A 21,267-nucleotide genomic window follows, 5' to 3' on the forward strand; every position below is an offset into this window, starting at 1 on the left:
TGTTCAGGGGCAGAACGACAGATTTTTACTTTGTCAGCTCAGGGATTCGATCTAGCAACCTTTCGGTTACTGGCCCAACCCTCTAACCTATTAGGCTACATTAATATATACTGCTCAAAAAAATAAAGGGAACACTTAAACAACACAATGTAACTCCAAGTCAATCACACTTCTGTGAAATCAAACTGTCCACTTAGGAAGCAACACTGATTGACAATAAATTTCACATGCTGTTGTGCAAATGGAATAGACAACAGGTGGAAATTATAGGCAATTAGCAAGACACCCCCAATAAAGGAGTGGTTCTGCAGGTGGTAACCACAGACCACTTCTAAGTTCCTATGCTTCCTGGCTGGTGTTTTGGTCACTTTTGAATGCTGGTGGTGCTTTCACTCTAGTGGTAGCATGAGACGGAGTCTACAACCCACACAAGTGGCTCAGGTAGTGCAGCTCATCCAGGATGGCACATCAATGCGAGCTGTGGCAAGAAGGTTTGCTGTGTCTGTCAGCGTAGTGTCCAGAGCATGGAGGCGCTACCAGGAGACAGGCCAGTACATCAGGAGACGTGGAGGAGGCCGTAGGAGGGCAACAACCCAGCAGCAGGACCGCTACCTCCGCCTTTGTGCAAGGAGGAGCAGGAGGAGCACTGCCAGAGCCCTGCAAAATGACCTCCAGCAGGCCACAAATGTGCATGTGTCTGCTCAAACGGTCAGAAACAGACTCCATGAGGGTGGTATGAGGGCCCGACGTCCACAGGTGGGGGTTGTGCTTACAGCCCAACACCGTACAGGACGTTTGGCATTTGCCAGAGAACACCAAGATTGGCAAATTCGCCACTGGCGCCCTGTGCTCTTCACAGATGAAAGCAGGTTCACACTGAGCACATGTGACAGACGTGACAGTCTGGAGACGCCGTGGAGAACGTTTTGCTCCTGCAACATCCTCCAGCATGACCGGTTTGGCGGTGGGTCAGTCATGGTGTGTGGTGGCATTTCTTTGGGGGGCCGCACAGCCCTCCATGTGCTCGCCAGAGGTAGCCTGACTGCCATTAGGTGCCGAGATGAGATCCTCAGACCCCTTGTGAGACCATGTGCTTGTGCGGTTGGCCCTGGGTTCCTCCTAATGCAAGACAATGCTAGACCTCATGTGGCTGGAGTGTGTCAGCAGTTCCTGCAAGAGGAAGGCATTGATGCTATGGACTGGCCCGCCCGTTCCCCAGACCTGAATCCAATTGAGCACATCTGGGACATCATGTCTCACTCCATCCACCAACGCCACGTTGCACCACAGACTGTCCAGGAGTTGGCGGATGCTTTAGTCCAGGTCTGGGAGGAGATCCCTCAGGAGACCATCCGCCACCTCATCAGGAGCATGCCCAGGCGTTGTAGGGAGGTCATACAGGCACGTGGAGGCCACACACACTACTGAGCCTCATTTTGACTTGTTTTAAGGACATTACATCAAAGTTGGATCAGCCTGTAGTGTGGTTTTCCACTTTAATTTTGAGTGTGACTCCAAATCCAGACCTCCATGGGTTGATAAATTGGATTTCTATTGATTATTTTTGTGTGATTTTGTTGTCAGCACATTCAACTATGTAAAGAAAAAAGTATTTAATGAGATTATTTCATTCATTCAGATTTAGGATGTGTTCTTTTAGTGTTCCCTTTATTTTTTTGAGCAGTGTATTATTCAAATACTGAGCTTTATCGTATGCACATTTTTGGGGGGGAGATTGTATTATTTTATACCAACACAATTCCTCAGAGAAAGAGATTTTGTTTAACAATATTTAACAAAATGTTTTATGATATTGAAGAACACAGTGGGAGGGATCTTAGACCATTCATCCATACAGAATCTCTCCAGATCCTTGATGTCCTTTATCTGCGCTTATGGACTGCCCTCTTCAATTGAAACCACAGGTTTTCAATGGTCCGAAGACTGAGATGGCCATTGAATTTTTGGGGATTTTGTGGCCAATTAGTCATTGCTTTGTGGATTTGGATGTGTGCTTGTGGTTATTGTCTTGCTGGAAGATCCATTTGCGGCCAAGTGTCAGCCTCCTAGCAGAGGCAACCAGGTTTTTGTAAACCATATGCCTATTGCCGTCTCAGTCACCAGATCTCAACCCAATCGAACACTTATGAGAGATTCTGGAGCGGGTGCCTGAGACAGCATTCTCCACCACCATCAACAAAACACCAAATTATGGAATTTTTCATGGAAGAATGGTGTCTTATCTCTCCAATAGAGTTCCAGACACTTGTAGAATCAATGCCAAGGTGCATTGAAGCTGTTCTGGCTCGTGGTGGCCCAACGCCTTATTAAGACACTTTATGTTGGTGTTTCCTTTATTTTGGCAGTTACATGTAGCTCAGTATTTTAATTATTTATTTTATACAGTAATTTTTGCTCATCTTTATCAAGGATGTCAATAATTTTGGACCCTTTTGTATATATAGACATGCACATTCTCTCCCACAATAACTTCCAAGGTCAAAAGAAAACACACACAAACACAAGCCATGCTAATTTCCATACTATTTCCAGAAAAAGCAATTTGGCACATCTTCATCTTCACCAGCATCATTAAAAGACCCGTGAGGACCAATCGGCATGCGGAGGATCGGATGAGCAAAGTGAATAGAGGCTTTACTATATTCCAAGAATGCTAATTTAATCAATCTCTCAATGCGCCACTGATTTGCATCCCAATCTGGTTCACAATGAAATCATCAGGCTTGCGCTGCATAGCTCCCCTGCTGTTGTTCCCTGTTCCCAGGCAGCAGAGGAGTAGCAGAGGAGCAGCGGTGGGGCACTGGACCCAGGAATTTGTGGGTTAGCTCATCTCATGACAGTCTACTGTGGAGAGTCAGCGACTCAAAAGCAGATGGGTTGATGGCGGTTTGAGTAAAGTCTCAACTGCAGGGAATTGGTGTTTCTCAGATGGATGGATGAAGGGAGGGACCCTGCACTGAGCATTGAACCCCCCTCTCCCCTACACATTCTAAGGAAGAATTTGGTGTAAGTAATCCACTGACATCCTTAATACCTAAACAACTCTAGTAGAAAGTCCAGCCACAGAGGCATTGTCACAACAGGTGGGTAAAGTACTGAAAATATGTACTTAAAGTGGAACTGACAGCATTTTAGCATCATGAATTTGATTAAAATCTGTTCATATACACCCCCAGGAAGAATATTACACTTTTTTTGACGTTTTCTGACAAGCGAGCACTTAGATATGGTCATTTTCACATTTTCATAAATTCTTTGAATGTTTGTGAATTACGTATACTAAGGCATTTGTGAAAATTCTATATCAATATGGAGTGGGAAAGCGGTCGTGCGACAAGTACTGCAGTAAATAAAAGCAAATAAAAACATCTGTCTCCTCCACGACCGTAGTATACACAGACCAGTGCGCCATAGTCAATCACAGTAGCCCTATATGCAAACAAGCCGTTTGCCACAAGGGCCTGCCATCATTCCCTTTGAACTGGACTTGGTGTTTACAGGCAGTTGCAACAGCGTGACTTTAGATAATTAGAAAGCATTCGGCAAAATACACTTGAATGGATTTCTGCAAATATGTTAATACCACAGGAGCCCTCTTACATTTGGGAACTTTACAGTCTTATTGATCAAACAATCATAAAATGGTAGGCTAACATTCCCTATATGCACATCGTAAATACACATCAACAACAACAAGATCAACAACTAATGCTAACCAGAGCAAGATTAGCTAAAATCTAACGAAGGAACATTAGATAAACCCTCTCAAACTTTTTCAGCTAGTTGGCTGTCAAAATCGCACTGATAAACGATGGGGAACAGCCTGCTCGTACTTTTGCAGCTTGCCTGCTAATGCATGCTTTGTCCTAACCAAGCACCCAAGCTAACTGGCTAACTGGCTAAAGTTAGCTAGCTTGCTAGCTTGCTACTTCCAGACACAAATGAGAGAACACCTCACTGACTATTTTACTCGCCCTAGCAGAGCTGGTTAGGCTGTTTACATGTTATATAGAGTGTTCGTGACTAACTACCTTTTTTTGCCTACATTTACTGACACCGGTCATATTCAGTGGGTCTTGCGCATTCGTAAATTCATCAGTTATTCTGCGCTCTGGCACACTCAGACGAGTGCTCTGAAATCGGAGTATATAGCTAGACAGAGTGAATTTGCAAACGCAAGAGATATGCTAACTGAATAACAGTCGTTCAACATAGTTAGCGAAGCGATTCGCATTTCTTGCTAGCTAAGCAAATGACACGTGCATCTCTAGCTGTGTAGCCACAAAAAAAACGATATGAGGGGAAAAAGTCAGTCACTCACCCACTCCTCCAATGACATGACGTCCTGCTAAAAGCTAGAGAGCTATCTAGATAACGTTAGGCTCTGTGTTTTAGCTTGCTACATAAATAGCTATGCTAGAATATTAGCCACGTTATGACTGACTTGTGATCATTGCCCTTGCTAGTTTGATTATATTTCACATTCCCAGCCTTAGTTATAGTCATAAGTTTTTGTCCAAAATATTGAGTCATTGAAACTGAAACAGTGCATCCCGAATGGAGGCAGCAAACAATGTACCAGGACAGCTTTGATTTACAACCTGATAGCAAAATGTTTTGAACTAACAAGAAATGTATTGATTAATTATCATGCATTGAACTACATCCATCTATTCTGCCAACAATGCTTTAGTGTACGTCATGGAATGTTGAGTCAAATATAACCTTTTTTTAACCTCTTATACAGTTGGTTTTGTAGCGTTAACTGTGTATTTGATATTTTTGACTGATATTATGATTGTCTGTTTCATATCTGCAAAGTAGTTAAAACGCTGTCAGTTCCACTTTAAGTAAAAGTATTGATACTTAGAATGTAATTTAAGAAACTATTCAAGTAAAAATAAAGAAGTGTCTGGTCAGAAAACAACTCGAGTACTAGTTAGAAATTGTGCTTGCTAATTTTTTATACCTTATGGTTTGCTGTGACAGCAAACAAAAAGAACAATAACTTAGTGCAATTGATTTGACATTAATTTATTAATTAAACCTGCCAGCACCACAACCAACACCACTTGTTGACAGACTGTGTAATTCAGAGACAAACTCACAGAATAGGCTATTTTGACAGAAAAACATGAAATAACATGGCATTCGTGTGTAGCTGCCCTTTAATTCAATTGCGCACCTAGCAAGAGACAGTGGTGTTTGGCTAGCAGTGTTTCTGTAGCCTACTGTAGGCTACAATGTACAGCGATGTACATATGATGGCAGAGTTTGCAAAACAAATGGTGATCCAATTGATACAGTACAAGTCATCAGGATATCATTCTGCCAGGTAGGTCTACTTTGCAGTCAACATTTAATTGGGAAGGTTTTTTGGGAAAGCCTTACAAAATGTAATTCAAATAGCACATGACTGAATTGTGCATCGCAAAGATTTAACTAAGACTTCAGACTTGCCTGACAATCAGACTGAGATACCTCTGGTTCACAGTCTGAGATTAATGGAACACATTTATTTGGAAAATTTCCTCTCACAAGCTCTACAAGCCAGAATGTTGAATACAATTATATTTTAACTTACTTTACCGGTTGTCCGTGCGGTTGGTCCTTTTTCAAGTAGGAATGTGAGACAATATATTCACAGAAAGGTATAATTAAATCACCTTATGAAAGCACTGGTTGTCCATTCAGATTTCTATCACCTGAAGCATGCACAGAACCATGTAAATACATGCACGAGCTCAGCAAGTATGCATGCGTGGCGTGCATGTATTATCATCTTGTGAACATGCTTTAGGTGATAGAAATCTGAACGCACTACCAGTGCTTTGAAAAGTTGATTTAATTATACTTTATATTGTCTCACATTCCTACCTGCGACAGGACCAACCACACGGACAACTGGTTAAGTAGTGCCTGAGTTCAAATATAATTTGATTCAACATTCTGGCTTGTAGAGGTCGTGAGAGGAAACATTCCTGATTTAAATGCTAATTTCTTCCCAATATAGAATTTAATGCAATTCAACTTCAGGTTCCAAGGCAAACTTCAGACCAAAGCATACCCATTGTTGCCTTAGCATTTAGTGGTAGATGTCATAAATTGAAACGTCTTTCCTACCTACCAGACCGCTGTCGTTCTTTTGTGAGCTGCTCAACAGACAACCAGTTGACAGCGGCACACTCTTGCTGCCCGACAGATGATAACCTATTCTCCTCAGGCTGTGTGCATCATAAATAATCTACATAACGAACTAACAGCTTAAGGAAGTCATCTGTTTTTTCATCAGATATATAATCTAGATAGAAAATAGCATTATTCCAATATTTTCTTTCACGGGCCCAAGCGGGACATGAAAGATTGACTGGCCCAGAGGGTTTCCAAAACCTCACCGGGCCAGTGGACAGCCCTATATGTCGAGCCCTGCGGCATAATATATTTAAGCAATAAGGCTCGATGGGGTGTGGTATATGACCAATGTACCACGGTTCTTATGCACAACGCAACGCCTAGTGCCTGGACACAGCCCTTAGCCGTGGTATATTGGCCATATATCACAAACCCCCGAGGTGCATTATTGCTATTATAAACTGTTACCCTACGTGTTTTGTCATACCCTTGGTATACCACAGCTGTCAACCAATCAGCATTCAGGGCTCGAACCACCCAGTTTATAATATACATCTAAGTAACATAACTTTCACTTTTTGTCCCACCCAGTTTTATAATTGGAATGTGACACACACGAGAATTCGGTGTGCTTTAGGACCATGCGGACGCCTCCGAGCAGTTGGGTAGGCCAAAAGCCTCAACATTTGGACTCATCAGAGCATTTCCACCGGTTTAATGTCCATTGCTCGTGTTTCTTGGCCCTGAAGTCTCTTATTCTTATTGGTGTCCTTTAGTAGTGGTTTCTTTGCAGCAATTTGACCATGAAGGCCTGATTCACGCAGTCTCTTCTGAACAGTTGATGTTGAGATGTGTCTGTTACTTGAACTCTGTGAAACATTTATTTAGGCTGCAATGTCTGAGGCAGGTAAGTCTAATGAACTTATCCCCTGCAGCAGAGGATTCCTTTCCTGTGGCAGTCCTCATGAGAGCCAGTTTCATAGCTCTTGATGTTTTTTTGCGACTGCACTTGAAGAAACTTTCAAAGTTCTTGAAATTTTCCCGATTGTCTGACCTTCATGTCTTAAAGTAATGATGGGCTGTCGTTTCTCTTTGTTCCTGAATGGTGCAGCGGTGTAAGGCACTGCATCTCAATGCTAGATGTGTCACAACAGACCCTGGTTCGATTTCAGGCTGTATTACAACTGGCCATGATTGGGAGTCCCATAGGGCGGTGCACAATTGGCCCTGCGTCGACCAAGTTTGGCCGGGGTAGGCCGTCATTGTAAATAAGAATTTGTTCTTATCTGACTTGCCTAGTTAAATAAATAAATAAATAAAATAACAATTATTTGAGCCATTTTGCCATAATATGGACTTGGTCTTTTACCAAATAGGGCTAACTTCTGTATACCAACCCTACCTTGTCACAACACAACTGATTGCCTCAAACACATTAATAAGGAAAGAAATTCCACAAATTAACTTTTAACAAGGCACACCTGTTAATTGAAATGCATTCCAGGTGACCACCTCATGAAACTGTTTGAGAGAATGACAAGAGTGTGCAAAGCGGTCATCAAGGCTAATCATGGCTACTTTGAAGAATCTCAAATATAAATTATATTTTGATTTGTTTAACACTTTTTTGGTTACTACATGATTTCATATGTGTTATTTCATAGTTTTAACGCCTTCACTATTATTCTACAATATAGAAAATAGTAAAAATAAAGAAAAATCCTGAAATGAGTGGGTGTGTCCAAACTTTCGACTGGTACTGTGTATATATATATATTATTGTTTCCCCCTACTTCTAAAACCAAAGCTGTGCCCCTAGATAGAGTACAAGTACAGCCGACAGAGTTACCAGAAAGTGAGTAGTTACTAAAAACAATGACTTGAGTACTTGTAACGTGTTACTTGTAGCGTGTTACTACCCACGTCTGCATTGAAATAATGTAACGTATGAATAATGCACATACGTCTATACTATATGTATATGCATACACACTGACTCAAACATGTTTGGTTTTTAACAAAACACCTATTGACAGCAAAGCAGCACTGTTTACGTTATGCCACCTTTCCCTTTAGCTGAGAGAGAGAATAAGAGCTTTCAGACTGAATAAATTATTTTTCACGGGCCTCAAAAGGAAGCGACAGTCAGTAATTGCCCCATTATGTTGTGTCTTTCACAGGGTCACTGCGCTGCACTTGAAGAAGCAACAGCCCGGCTCATTTGCATCTGCCTTTGCTGCCTCCTCTGTCTGTCTGTCTGTAACCAGGCCTCTTTCACACTGATAGCCCCAGTGAACAGTTCTGTTAGTGTGCCAGCCACAAGTCCTAATAACGGATTATGATGCTGCAGCCTAGCTGCTCCTCTCGTCCGCCAGGCAGCTACAGAGGGGGACTTTCAAAGTCCTTTCATTACCCACATGCTTTCATCCTATTCCTGTGACTAATGTGGAACTATAGGAAATAGCCATAGGCTGTATATTATTTTTGTATGTATCCACCATCGGGCAAATATGAAAAGTGGTGAGCCATTGGTTTGATTATCAATGGGCTTCCAAAGGGAAATTATATGTAACGACAATTAGAAATGTAAGTCTGGATTCATGAGAAAGGGTAATGACTGCACAACAGTTTGTTTTTTTGAGGAATTAATCCTGTGTAAATGGATAACGACTACAATTATGAATACAATAACAATTTTAAAAAATAACATTATAGCTTTATATGTCTTTGTTCAGGGATCAATGTTTTTCCTTCTTTAAAAGGAAATATATGAAACAAGGGGTACTGGAGAATTACTCCTTTACTACTACAGAAATGCTGTCACGTCCTGACCAGTATAAGGGTTATTTGTTATTGTAGTTTGGTCAGAACGTGGCAGAGGGTATTTGTTTTATGTGGTTCGGGGTGGTGGTTTATTTAGTAGGGCGTTTGATTTATTATTTCCGGGTTTTTGGGTAATGTTCTATGTTTGTATTTCTATGTGGTCTCTGGTCTTTTGTATTTCTATGTCTGGTTTATTGGGGTTGGACTCTCAATTGGAGGCAGGTGTTTTCTTGTTGCCTCTGATTGGGAGTCCTATATATGGGTATGTGTTTGGTTTAGTGTTGGTGGAAGATTGTTTCTTGTTTTGCCTGTATGAGCGTGACAAGACTGTTTTGTTGATCGTTCGTTCTTCATTTTGTTATTTTGGTGTTTTCTTGGTTTAAAATAAAATACAAGATGAGCATCCACATTCCTGCTGCGTTTTGGTCCTCCATTCCCGACGACAACCGTTACAAATGCATGTTGCAGAAAATCACAAATACTCAAACTGTATTTCTTGTCTCAAATTCCTTTATATCAGTGAGCTTTCAGTGAGGTTTCAATCTGGAGCCATAGAAAAGACTATATTTTATTAAGTCTGACGCCAAACTCAGTCACAAGAATAGATCAGTGAAGTTCAGAGCAATGATTTCATCTTTTACCTAATGGTCTCAGTTGGTAGTGACATTTATGACTCATGGTGCTGAGTAGACTGAGTCAGAGGCTGCGTCCCAAATAGAAGTCTATTCCCTATATAGTGCACTAGGGTCCATAGGGCTCTGGTCAAAAGTAGTGGACTATATAGGGAGTACGGTGCCATTTTGTAATGCAGCCATGGTTCCCCTGTGGGGCTCAAAGAGTAAGTAGGCAATATGGTAATGGCTGGTAAATGTGTCTGTCTGGCTTATCAGTTCCCTATCTAGAAGTTGAGGCTTAGCATTAATGACTTACAGTACTATCTGACTTCAACCTTTATTCAATCTAAACCCCTCTGCTCAGTGTCCAGTGGATTTGGTAACTCTATATCATCATAGAGACATGGTTGGCTACAGTGCTCGACTTTGGCAGGAGCTCACCGGAGCTGAGTACCGGTACCTCAAATGTTCTGCTGCTTGAGCTCCTTTTCCTCTTATAGAATATAAGATAAAAAGTATCGTGAAGCTCCTGCACCTAAATCTAAACAGTATTGGAACCTAAAATGAGTACCAGCACCTATTTCAGTCCAAGTCAAGCACTGCTTGTCTATACAGTTCATGACCCCGTAGAAAATATACAACTGTATGCATTTCGTGCATACAGGGAATGTACAGTATTCTATTGAGCTGGAAACTAGTCATGTCAACAGGCCTCAGAATTGCTTGCATTCCATTATCAAAGGCAGCATCTCTAGTAAAGGATACCAAATAACTGTACGTGGCTTCCATTCAATCTATGTATAATACACTCCATACATTCAATAGGATTGACATACCTATAGATACAGTTTATACATTCATATGCACCATTGTTGCTAGTAGTGATGGGTTAGTAGGAGACAGTGGTGGCTGGTGGGTCTTTGAATTGGGGGACGGGCTCATAGTAATGGATTGGAATTCATGGAATGGTATCAAACACAGCAAGCACATTTCCATGTGTTTGACGTGATTCCATTCCATTGACTCCATTCCGGCAATTATTATAAGCCGTCCACCCCTCACCAGCCACATGTTGGCATTTAGTGGGTTGTCTCATGTACTGGGAGCAGCTCTGAAGGGTAGTCGCTAGCTGTCACAGCCACAAATTCATAAAATCAGATTTTAACCCTAACCTTAACCACACTGCTAACAATCTGCCTATAACCCTAACATTAAATTAAGACCAAAAAGCTCATTTTTGTTTTCATGAATTTTTACAATATACTGCCAATTTTGACTTTGCAGCTGGCCCATCTAGTGTACATTGCTCAGCTCTGCCTCCAGGACAAGAATCATCCCAATAAACGTCAACCTGCTTACCAGCCTCCTCTAATAGGAGATAATAATATGTAAATATGCTAAATGCACTTTATCCCATCATTGCGTACAATGCAGTGCTGTGCTGACTTACTCCCATGAGTCATCACAGATATGAAGAAGCTTTTGTCTGCATTGAGTGAACAGAAATTAACTGAGGCTTCGTCCCAAATGGCATCCTATTCCCTTCATAGTGCACTACTTGTCACCAGGCCCCATAGGGCTCTGGTCAAAAGTAGTGGCGTACGGAATAGGGTGCCATTTGGGACGTAGCCTGAATGTGTGCTGTGCCTCATTGTGAATGTGTGCTGTGCCTCATTGAAGAACAGACAGATATTTATGAGACCTGAACAAGATTGACATTTTCCTCTTGTGGTGCAATGACTCTGACATGACAGGAAGTACGGTATGTAGATATTCTTTTTGGAAAATTATGAATATAGCCTAGTGAAATGAATGTAAGACAGGAGAAAATGCAATATTACACAAATGGTATAGAGTGGGGTTGTTGCAACATTGAGGCAAAATAAGAAACATAGACCTACAGTGCCTTCAGAAATGATTAATACCCCTTGACTTATTCCACATTTTGTTGTGTTACAGCCTGAATTGTAGTTTGTTTGCCTAAGCACGACCATCATCCGTATACCACATTTTTACCAAACTTGTTTTTTTTGTGTTAGCAATTGGGCATTGTTCTTAAGGGGGGCTGGTTACCCCAAGTTACCCTATACGTTTCGTGAGATAATCTTAATCAGCTAACCTCACTTTTGGTGAATATTTTGAAGCATTTATGTAATCAAAACAAGTACATAAAGCATATAAAGGCTTCATAATTCATAAAGGTCATGTTAACTGACTGATATTATCTCATAGAAAAAAAAAACGTAAAAGATATCCTAAGCCTGTATTAACCTCAGGCCTTATTTTTGGCGTATATCCCAAAACCCCATTCTTTCCCCATTAATTTCCCAAACTGGAATGGCTAACGAACCAGAGGTAGAAAACGCTAACTCATTTCTGTTTTTCAGGACTACAAGCTGGCGAGTTCTATTGGTGTGGGTTTGTGCACTAGGTCGGTAGAGGTAATGAGATAATATAATGATAATACCACAGGCTAATTGCAATAATTACATTTTGGATTTGGGGCATTATTTGGAAAAGCGTCATTTAGGTACCATTGACTTGCATTGCAGTTACCCCGGGGGGGCTAGTTACCCAAAGTTACCCTAAGATCTCCTAAACCTGTGTTTACCACAAACCTTATTTTCAACGCTTATCCAAAAACCCTACAAGAAAACTATGAAATTCCCCACAGGCTTTGGCCTAGTAGCCATGGTGAAATTAGCCTCCATTAGTGCTTACAAAAGGACGCCATTATGAAAACTGATAGGATTTTATCTAATCACCATGGGTCAATACCTAAGCTTTTGATCATAGGAACCATTGATAGATACCCACTCATCCACAAAATGCATCAAAATCTTAATTACAATGGGAATTATTACATGTAGCGATGTACAGTGCATTCAGAAAGTATTCAGACCGCTTGACTTTTTCCATATTTTGTTATGTTACAGCCTTATTCTAAAATATATATTTTTTAAGTATCCTCATCAATCTACACACAATAGCCCATAATGACAAAGTGAAAACAGATGTTTAGAAATGTTTGCAAATTTATAAAACAATAAAAACAGAAATACCTTATTTACATAATTATTCAGACCCTTTGCTGTGAGACTCAAAATTAAGCTCATGTGCATCCTGTTTCCATTAATCATCCTTGAGATGTTTCTACAACTTGGAGTCCACCTGTGGTAAATTCAATTGATTGGACATGATTTGGAAAGGCACACACCTGTCTATATAAGGTCCCACAGTTGACACTGCATGTCAAAGCAAAAACCAAGCCATGAGCTCGAAGGAATTATCCGTAGAGCTCCAAGACAGGATTTTGTTGAGGCACAGATCTGGGGAAGCATTGAAGGTCCCCAATAACACAGTGGCTTCCATCATTCTTAAATGAAAGAAGTTTGGAACCACCAAGACTCTTCCTAGACCAAGAACCCGATGGTCACTCTGACAGAGCTCCAGAGTTCCTCTGTGGAGATGGGAGAACCTTCTAAAAGGACAACCATCTCTGCATCACTCCACCAATCAGACCTTAATGGTAGAGTGGAAATGGAAGCCACTCTTCAGAAAAAGCACATGAAGGCACACTTGGAGTTGGCCAAAGGGCACCTAAAGGACTCTCAGACCATGAGAAACAAGATTCTCTTGGCCTGAATGCCAAGCGTCACGTCTGGAGGAAACCTGGCGCCATCCCTATGCTGTATCATAGTGGTGGCAGAATCATGCTGTGAGGATGTTTTTCAGCAGCAGGGAATGGGAAACTAGTCAAGTTTGAGGGAAAGATGAACAGAGCAAAGTACAGTGAGATCTTTGATAAAAACCTGCTCCAGAGCACTCAGGATCTCAGACTGGTGCGATGGTTCACCTTCCAACAGGACAATGACTCTAAGCACACAGCCAAGACAACACAGGAGTGGCTTCAGGACAAGTTTCTGAATGTCCTTGAGAGGCCCAGCCAAAGCCCAGACTTGAACTCTATCGAACATCTCTGGAGGGACCTGAAAATAGCTGTGCAGCAACGCTCCCCATCCAACCTGACAGAGCATAAGAGGATCTGCAGAGAGAAATGGGAGAAACTCCCCAAATACATGTGTGCCAAGCTTGTAGCATCATACCCAAGAAGACTGGAGACTGTAATCGCTGCCAAAGGTGCTTCAACAAATTACTGAGTAAAGGGTCTGAATACTTATGTAAATGTGATATTTCTGGGGGGTTTTTAAGAAATTTGCAAACATTTCTAAAAAAACTGTTTTTGCTTGGTCATTATGGGGTTGATGTAGATTGGTGAGGGGGGAAAAACGATTGAATCAATTTTAGAATAAGGCTTTAACGTAACAAAATGTAGAAAAAGTCATGGGGTCTGAATACTTTTCGAATGCACTGTAATATTGAAGAAACCGTTATTCCGTTAACCATTCTATATTTTTCCTGTTTTCTTGTGGACATGTTGCGTCGGTTGGGCAGCATCCCATGACCGTTGATAAGTGTCCACCGACAGACACCAGTACAATATGTTCCCAAAATCTGCCATATCTAGCCTACACGGTAGCTTACACCGTAACAGAAAACAATAAATGATACAGTAATTTGGGGTATTATCAACAGTAAAATACTCTGAAATGTTTGACAGCAGCATGCTATAAATGATGGTGCATTGTGGGAAAATGTTGTGTGTGGTGCAAATAATTGCTGCATTTCAAATGGTACTGTAACTCCACACCACAAAAAGCAACAAAAATAACTTTGACCACTAGTGGTTGCAGGGTATTGCTGTTTCTGTCTCATTAATATATTTTGAGGTGCGTCTTATGAGAGGCTATATTTGTTGCACCGTGAGTAAGAATGCTGTACCAATTTAACTCATATGTGGTGATAGTGTCCCCATCAACTTGTACAGGGTACCGATTGGAGAGGCAGCAAGCCTTAAACATTTTTGCCATATCCTTTTGGTCTGTTTTGCCCAGTAGTTGCTTCCAGTTTAGAAGCCTTTATTACAACTTCTAGAAGTGCAAGTGATATAAAATAATAAATGTGTATTAATATAGCAGCCAACCTTATAATTACAGTAAAATGCTGTGAAATACAAACCCCTCCCCTCAATGAATTTCATTCAATCATGCAATGATTCATTCATTCATTTCGATTACAGAAGCATTGATGGGTTTTTTTACAGTATAATGCAGTCAATTTTACATTACTGTACTGTGTGTCATTATTTGCCGTATATATAGTATATTAGGTGTACTGTAATATGAAATACAGAATTGTACTTGCCACCGAGCTGCCTGTAAACTACTGTCAAATTCACAGTAACCCTTTTAGAGGGTATATGAACAGTTTATAATTTTTTCAAATAAATATGGGGTATATATTTAAGGCTGAATGTATTCACCAAACGGCGAGAAATAAACCATAAATGGCCTTATCTAAACAGTAGATAGGTCACGTATTGTGGACACGTGACCAAATCAAATATTAACAGAAACGGATTAAATAATTAAATTTCTATGAAGAAAAATGTATTAGCCCTATGCTCTAGGCTGCCTGTATTATCCCCGCTGAACAGAAAATATGCAGGCCTTCCGAATGTTTTCAATGTTGTCCGGACCTTTAGGGCTTAGGCTACTATAAGTCACCTTGGGAAAATGAATGAACTGGGCAAGTGATGGCGCAAAAAGGCTACAATTTCATCCAACAACCGGAGTAGCACACACAGCTCAAGACCTCGAATGAAAACTAGTCACATGACTATGGTGATGCCTAGAACTGCAATGACACTTATTTATTTCGGTTATATTCAAAATATTCCCTTCCGCAATAGAAGTGTATAAATGACACGGTGCTCGGTGCATGGTTTGGATGATGTGCAAGGCCCTGCAGTTGATGACTGTGTATGTAGAAACGAATGTTTTATCTAACAGCCATCTGCATGGCTCTGCAGTGCTATGATGGTTCAATACGAACCCACATCATAGCTGTCATTAGCCTATGCATGGCTGAATTCAGCTACATTCTTCATTCATGTAAACAGTGTATGAAGGAGAATGTCGGTGTTTGCTATGTATAGCTATTGCTGTGATATGATGGTAGACTATTTAGTGGGAGTTTGTGGGATAGTATAGGCTTATTATTGATGTAGCCTTTAGCCGGCCTTTTTTGTAGGTCCTGTAAGAGAGCATCTAGCTAATCATTGATGTGAAAAGTAGGCTATTCGTTTACACGTGATGATTTACGTCCCTTCCACGGTGGGTGGCTTACCTTCTGTTGTCGTCTCGCCATATCGGTGGGCTGTTTTGCATTGAAAGGGTATGCAATGCACCGCATCACAAAGACATATAGTTGCAACTTCTTTTTGCGCTCCTCTTCTTCCTTCTGCAAATTCGCCTCCTCCACCTTCTCCTGCTCGCTGGCAGCTGAAGGGCTCGGGCTGGTCGGGCGAGCGCTACTGCGGCTGCTGCTGGGCGCAAGCCCGCCGGAGCTCTCGCTGGTCCGGCTTGGAGAGATGCGGGCTCCGCTCTGGGGTGCCGATGCCTCCTTGTGATGGTGTTCCTCCTCCACCATCCCACCATCCGATTCCTCCTCGCTGGATGACGGATCCAACATTTTGCTGCCTTACAGAGGATGTAGCCTTGCAGAACTCCTATTCTCAAAATGTGTGAATTTGATAAGAATTCGGATTGTAACCTAAACTGAATTTAAACCTGTATCTGCTTTAGAATTGAATATAATCCTCTAATCGAAAGAAAACTGAATCTGTTGAGCCTTTTCTGAAGGATGCCAGAAAATACAACTTATGCATGGAGAGAGAGCTGAGATGCTGCACGCGCACAGACACAGCACATCAATCTCCGCCTGCACCACAGACGCGGATGTGCGAGAAGGAGGGAGGGAGGGGGGCGCCTATGAGTGAAAGCAGCGGATGTGCGAGGGGAGGGGGGGGGGCGGCCTATGAGTGAAAGCAGCTCCTTCAATGAAAAGCGCGAGCGATGGCCTCTTCCTGTCAGCAGAGCTCTAGAACAGGCGCAGGCGCGAGAAGAGGAACTGGCCATGGTGCTGAATCTGTTCGCTGGCGTCTGCCTTCGCTCGGTAGAGTAATTGTATATGTTTACTTTTTATTTAATGTTTTATTTAAATAGGCAAGTCAGTTAAGAACACATTCTTATTTATAATGACGGCCTACTCCAGCCAAACCCAGACGACGCTGGGCCAATTGTGCGCCGCCCTATGGGACTCCCAAACACGGCCGGTTGTGATACAGCCTGGGTAAAGCAAGGGTTACACCCGTTGACTTTGAACGAATGTCGATTATTGACCACTGTATTTGTTGATGTTTTGTTACAGTGTACTGTGTCCACTGTGCCACTCACAGGAGGCCTAAATTATTTCACATCTCCATTTCAAATTAATTTATGTGAATTTTCAATTCAGTTGGGGTCTAATGTACATGTAAATACACTCCCCTATATGTATTTGTTTGGACAGTGAAGCTAACATGCTGACCACACCGCTCGCCTCACGTGCACGAGAATTGCAAAATATATGTACACATACATGTAATTCAATCATTGCATCCGCACTGCTGGCACGTGTCAACGAGCATCTGCATAACCAGACGCTAAAATAGAACTTGGTTCCACTTGTGACGCTGGGCACGCTGCAAGTCCTGCCTCGCCCATCTCCTCATTGGTTTTTAGGAGCACAGTTCTTTGAAAGATGAACTGAGGTCCCAGCTTCAGTCCAGCTGGTGGTGGTAATGCACCTTAAAGTTGGTTGCCAACCGCCATATGAAGTCCAAAGAAGAAGCCAGAAGGAAGAGATGACTAGTTCCACAACATTTTAGCCAAACACCTAGTTACATCTGCCAGGATTGTAAAACGTGGCTGCAAGTGTATCTTCCAGTAAGACAATAACCCCAAGCACACAACAAAATCCACAAAGAAATGGTTAATTAACCACACATTCAAAATGTTGCAATGGCCATCTCAGTCTCTGGACTTCAACCCCATTGAAAACCTGTGGCTTGAATTGAAGAGGGCAGTCCTTAAGCACAGATGAAAGATATGAAGGATCTGCGGATCCCAATGTGTTCTCCAATCTCAGAAAACATTTTATTTTTAAATGCTCCATGTCATTATCCTTGCAAGGTGAAGTTGTTGGAGTATTAAAAAGAAGCGATCCAATCATTTTGACCTCTTTTTTATTACTTGTTAAACTAAATCTAAGCTGTTGTATTAGTATAAAATAAACTACATTTTATTTAAGAAAATGTGCATACAATGGCAACAAAAAGTGTGGACCCTTTGGAAATACCTGGATTTCTGCATAAATTGGTCATAAAATTTGATCTGAGCTTCATGTAGGTCACAACAATAGACAAACAAACTAATAACAAACAATTATACGTTTTCATGTCTTTATTGAACACACCGTGTAAACATTCACAGTGCTGGGTGGAAAAAGGATGTGAACTATTGGATTTAATAACTGGTTGACCCTCCTTTGGCAGCAATAACCTCAACCAAACATTTTCTGTAGTTGCGGATCAGACCTGCTATATTCTTGGGATATCTAGTGTGAACCGCTCTCTTGAGGTCATGCCACAGCATCTAAAATTGGGTTGAGGTCAGTACTGACTGGGACACTCCAGAAGGCGTATTTTCTTCTGTTGAAGCCATTCTGTTGTTGATTTACTTCTGTGTTTTGGGTCGTTGTCCTGTTGCATCACTCAACCTCTGTGGAGTTTCAACTGGCAGACAGATAGGCTGACATTCTCCTGAAAAATGTCTTAATAAACTTGGGAATTCATTTTTCCTTCGATGATAGCAAGCTGTCCAGACCCTGAGGCAGCAAAGCAGCCCAAACCATGATGCTCCCTCCACCATACTTTACAGTTGGGGTGAGGTTTTGATGTTGGTGTGCTGTGCTTTTTTCTCCAGACATAGTGTTGTGTGTTCCTTCCATCTAAACAACTCAACTGTAGTTTCATCTGTCCACAGAATATTTTGCCAGTAGCGCTGTGGAACATCCAGGTGCATTTCTGCTAACTTCAGACGTGCAGCAATGTATTTTTTGGACAGCAGTGGCTTCTTCTGTGGTGTCCTCCCATGAACACCATGCTTGTTTAGTGTTTTACGTATCGTAGACTCGTCAACAGAGATGTTAGCATGTTCCAGAGATTTCTGTAAGTCTTTAGCTGACACTCTAGGATTCTTCTTAACCTCATTTATCGTTCTGAGCTGTGCTCTTGCAGTCATCTTTGTGGGACGGCCACTCCTAGGGGGAGTAGCAACAGTGCTGAACTTTCTCAATTTCTAGACAATTTGTCTTACCGTGGACTGATCAAGGCTTTTAGAGATACTTTTGTAACCCTTTCCAGCTTAATGCAAGTCAACAATTCTTAATCTTGTCTTCAGAGATCTCTTTTGTTTGAGGCATGGTTCACATCAGGCAGTGCTTCTTGTGAATAGCAAACTCCAATTTTGTGAGTGTTTTTATAGGGCAAGGCAGCTCTAACCAACATCTCCAATCTTGTCTCATTGATTGGACTCCAGATTAGCTGACTCCTGACTCCAATTAGCTTTTGGAGAAGTCATTAGTCTAGGGGTTCACATACTTTTTCCAACCTACTCTGTGAAAGTTTAAATGTTGTATTCAATATAGACAGGAAAATACAATACTTTGTGTGTTATTAGTTTAGGCACACTATGTTTGTCTATTGTTGTGACTTAGATGAAGATCAGATCAAATTTGATTTAATTCCAAAGGGTTCACATACTTTTTCTTGCCACTGTAGCTCAGTATTTGTACAATGTATTGTTTTTGCTAATCTTTATCAAGGGATTGAATAATTCCAGACCTTGCTTATGGAACAGATTGCAGCTAGTGGGGATCTGCTCTACCTCCAGCACACCTGTCTCCACACACACACACACACACACACACACACACACACACACACACACACACACACACATACATTATACACTATTTTTGTGTCAATTCCTCTTTGTGTGTGTGTCATTTATTTTCAGCCCTGCAGTTTTACTAAGTTAAATGATTCATTCACTCTAAGTGTTACATCTGCTCCTGCAAAGCCCTGTACCTCTCATCCTGTGTCTCCCTAACCTGCCACCACTCCCCCAGTGCTCTCCCCCTCTCTCTCTCTCTCTGTGTGTGTGTGTGTGTGAGATTGTGTGAGTGGAGACAGGTTTGCTGGCGGTAGAGCAGATCCCCACCAGCTGCAACCTGTTCCATAATCAAGGCCTCTACAAATACTCAGCCCTGCCACTTCCACACTTCCAGTTTGTAGCCTCTGCCCAGTCAGTCTGCGGTTCAAACTGGTTGCATAGAGCTTGTTATCCTGTTGTGCCTGGTTTTCCCTAGCCTGACGTTGCTTTTCTCTCCGCTACAGATCTGTCCGCTCTGACTCTGGTCCCTGTCTCCAATCCCGCATCTCGTCAGTCCTGCTTTCCTGCCCTGGACCCCAGCTCTACTGCTTCCTTGGATACCGCTCCAGATCTGCTTACCCTGCCCCTACTCCCCTTGCGTCATCCTCAGCCTCAGTTCCTGGTTCCCTGCTACCCGCTTTGCTTCCCCTGGCCTGCACCCCATCTCTCCCCTGCTTTTCAATAAATACCTTAGTTACCTTATCCCTGTCTCCTCGTCTGAGTCTGCACTTGGGTTCACCTGCTCCGCCCGCATAACACTAAGGCTCCTTGGGCTGGTTGGCTGGAGATGGAATAATCCTGTAACGTGTTCTATGGGTGTCCAGGCCTATTTAATTTTACAGCATGGTACAGAACAAGTCTAAGATACAGGAGGGCTGTGCAGCTAAGGAAAGGTGTCTATGTCAAGCCATGTTCCTGAAGCTAGTACTGGTCACTCACAACTGCCATGAACTGTCATGTGACCACACACATACGAAGACCCTGACAGGGCTAAGAGCTGAACTAACCAGACTGCTGAACAGAGAAGAGATGATGTTAGCATGTGACTGAAATATGAAGTGATGTCCCCACTTCAGTCCAGTTGGTGGTGGTAATGCACCTTAAAGTTTGTTGCCAACCTCCATATAAAGTCCAAAGAAGAAGAATCCTGAAGGAGGAGAGATTACTAGAAACGAACATGGTTTACCCCTTTATCTGTGGATTAATTGTCGGAGTAGAGGACCTTGTGCATTTCAGGTAAAATAACAACCCAATGTGTATATCCCAGGACAGATTAGCTAGCAACAGCAAGCTAGCTAACTAAATCACCCCCCCTGTTATTGGTAATGGTGAAAGGTTAGCATGTATTGGGGGTATGATCTCAAATCCGAAATGCTAGGGTATAGAGCCAAATTCAAGAATTTTGCTTCACTGTCCAAATAAATATGTAGGGAAGTGTATGCAGTGAGTGACAGTGGTGGAGATATTACCATTACTCAACACAGATAGGCAATATAATTACCGTTAGGAATGACATATGGTTAACATAACCTACTGCTCCTGCAGATGAAAGGTCCTCTCAAATGAGCAATCAGTGCTGATCTCTGTAGATATGAGTAGGCCTAAGACATGCATACCAAACAGCAGCCTATTTATATGGTATACTACTTTCCATCAGGGCCCATTGGGCTCTGGTCAAAAGAAGTGCACTATATAGAGAACAGGGTCCCATTTGGGACACATGGTAAGACATGCCCAAC

At 42.0% G+C, this 21,267-nt stretch overlaps 1 protein-coding gene across 14 annotated transcripts in view; it reads right to left on the reverse strand.

The window, feature by feature from the left end:
• Positions 1 to 16,446, reverse strand: part of LOC115208107 (calcium-dependent secretion activator 1) — a 161,509-nt gene extending 145,063 nt beyond the window's left edge. For 13 of the 14 annotated variants that reach the window (XM_029775904.1, XM_029775898.1, XM_029775902.1 and 10 more), the window contains exon 1: positions 15,840 to 16,184. In XM_029775904.1, the coding sequence (XP_029631764.1) occupies positions 15,840 to 16,184 (345 nt within the window). Of the gene's footprint in view, positions 1 to 15,839 lie in introns of all 14 variants that reach the window. The other variant, XM_029775890.1, reaches the window with a different exon arrangement.
• Positions 16,447 to 21,267: the final 4,821 nt, after the last annotated feature.

The sequence above is a fragment of the Salmo trutta genome, chromosome 14 (assembly GCF_901001165.1).
Source record: "Salmo trutta chromosome 14, fSalTru1.1, whole genome shotgun sequence".
NCBI classification, from domain to species: Eukaryota; Metazoa; Chordata; class Actinopteri; order Salmoniformes; family Salmonidae; genus Salmo; species Salmo trutta.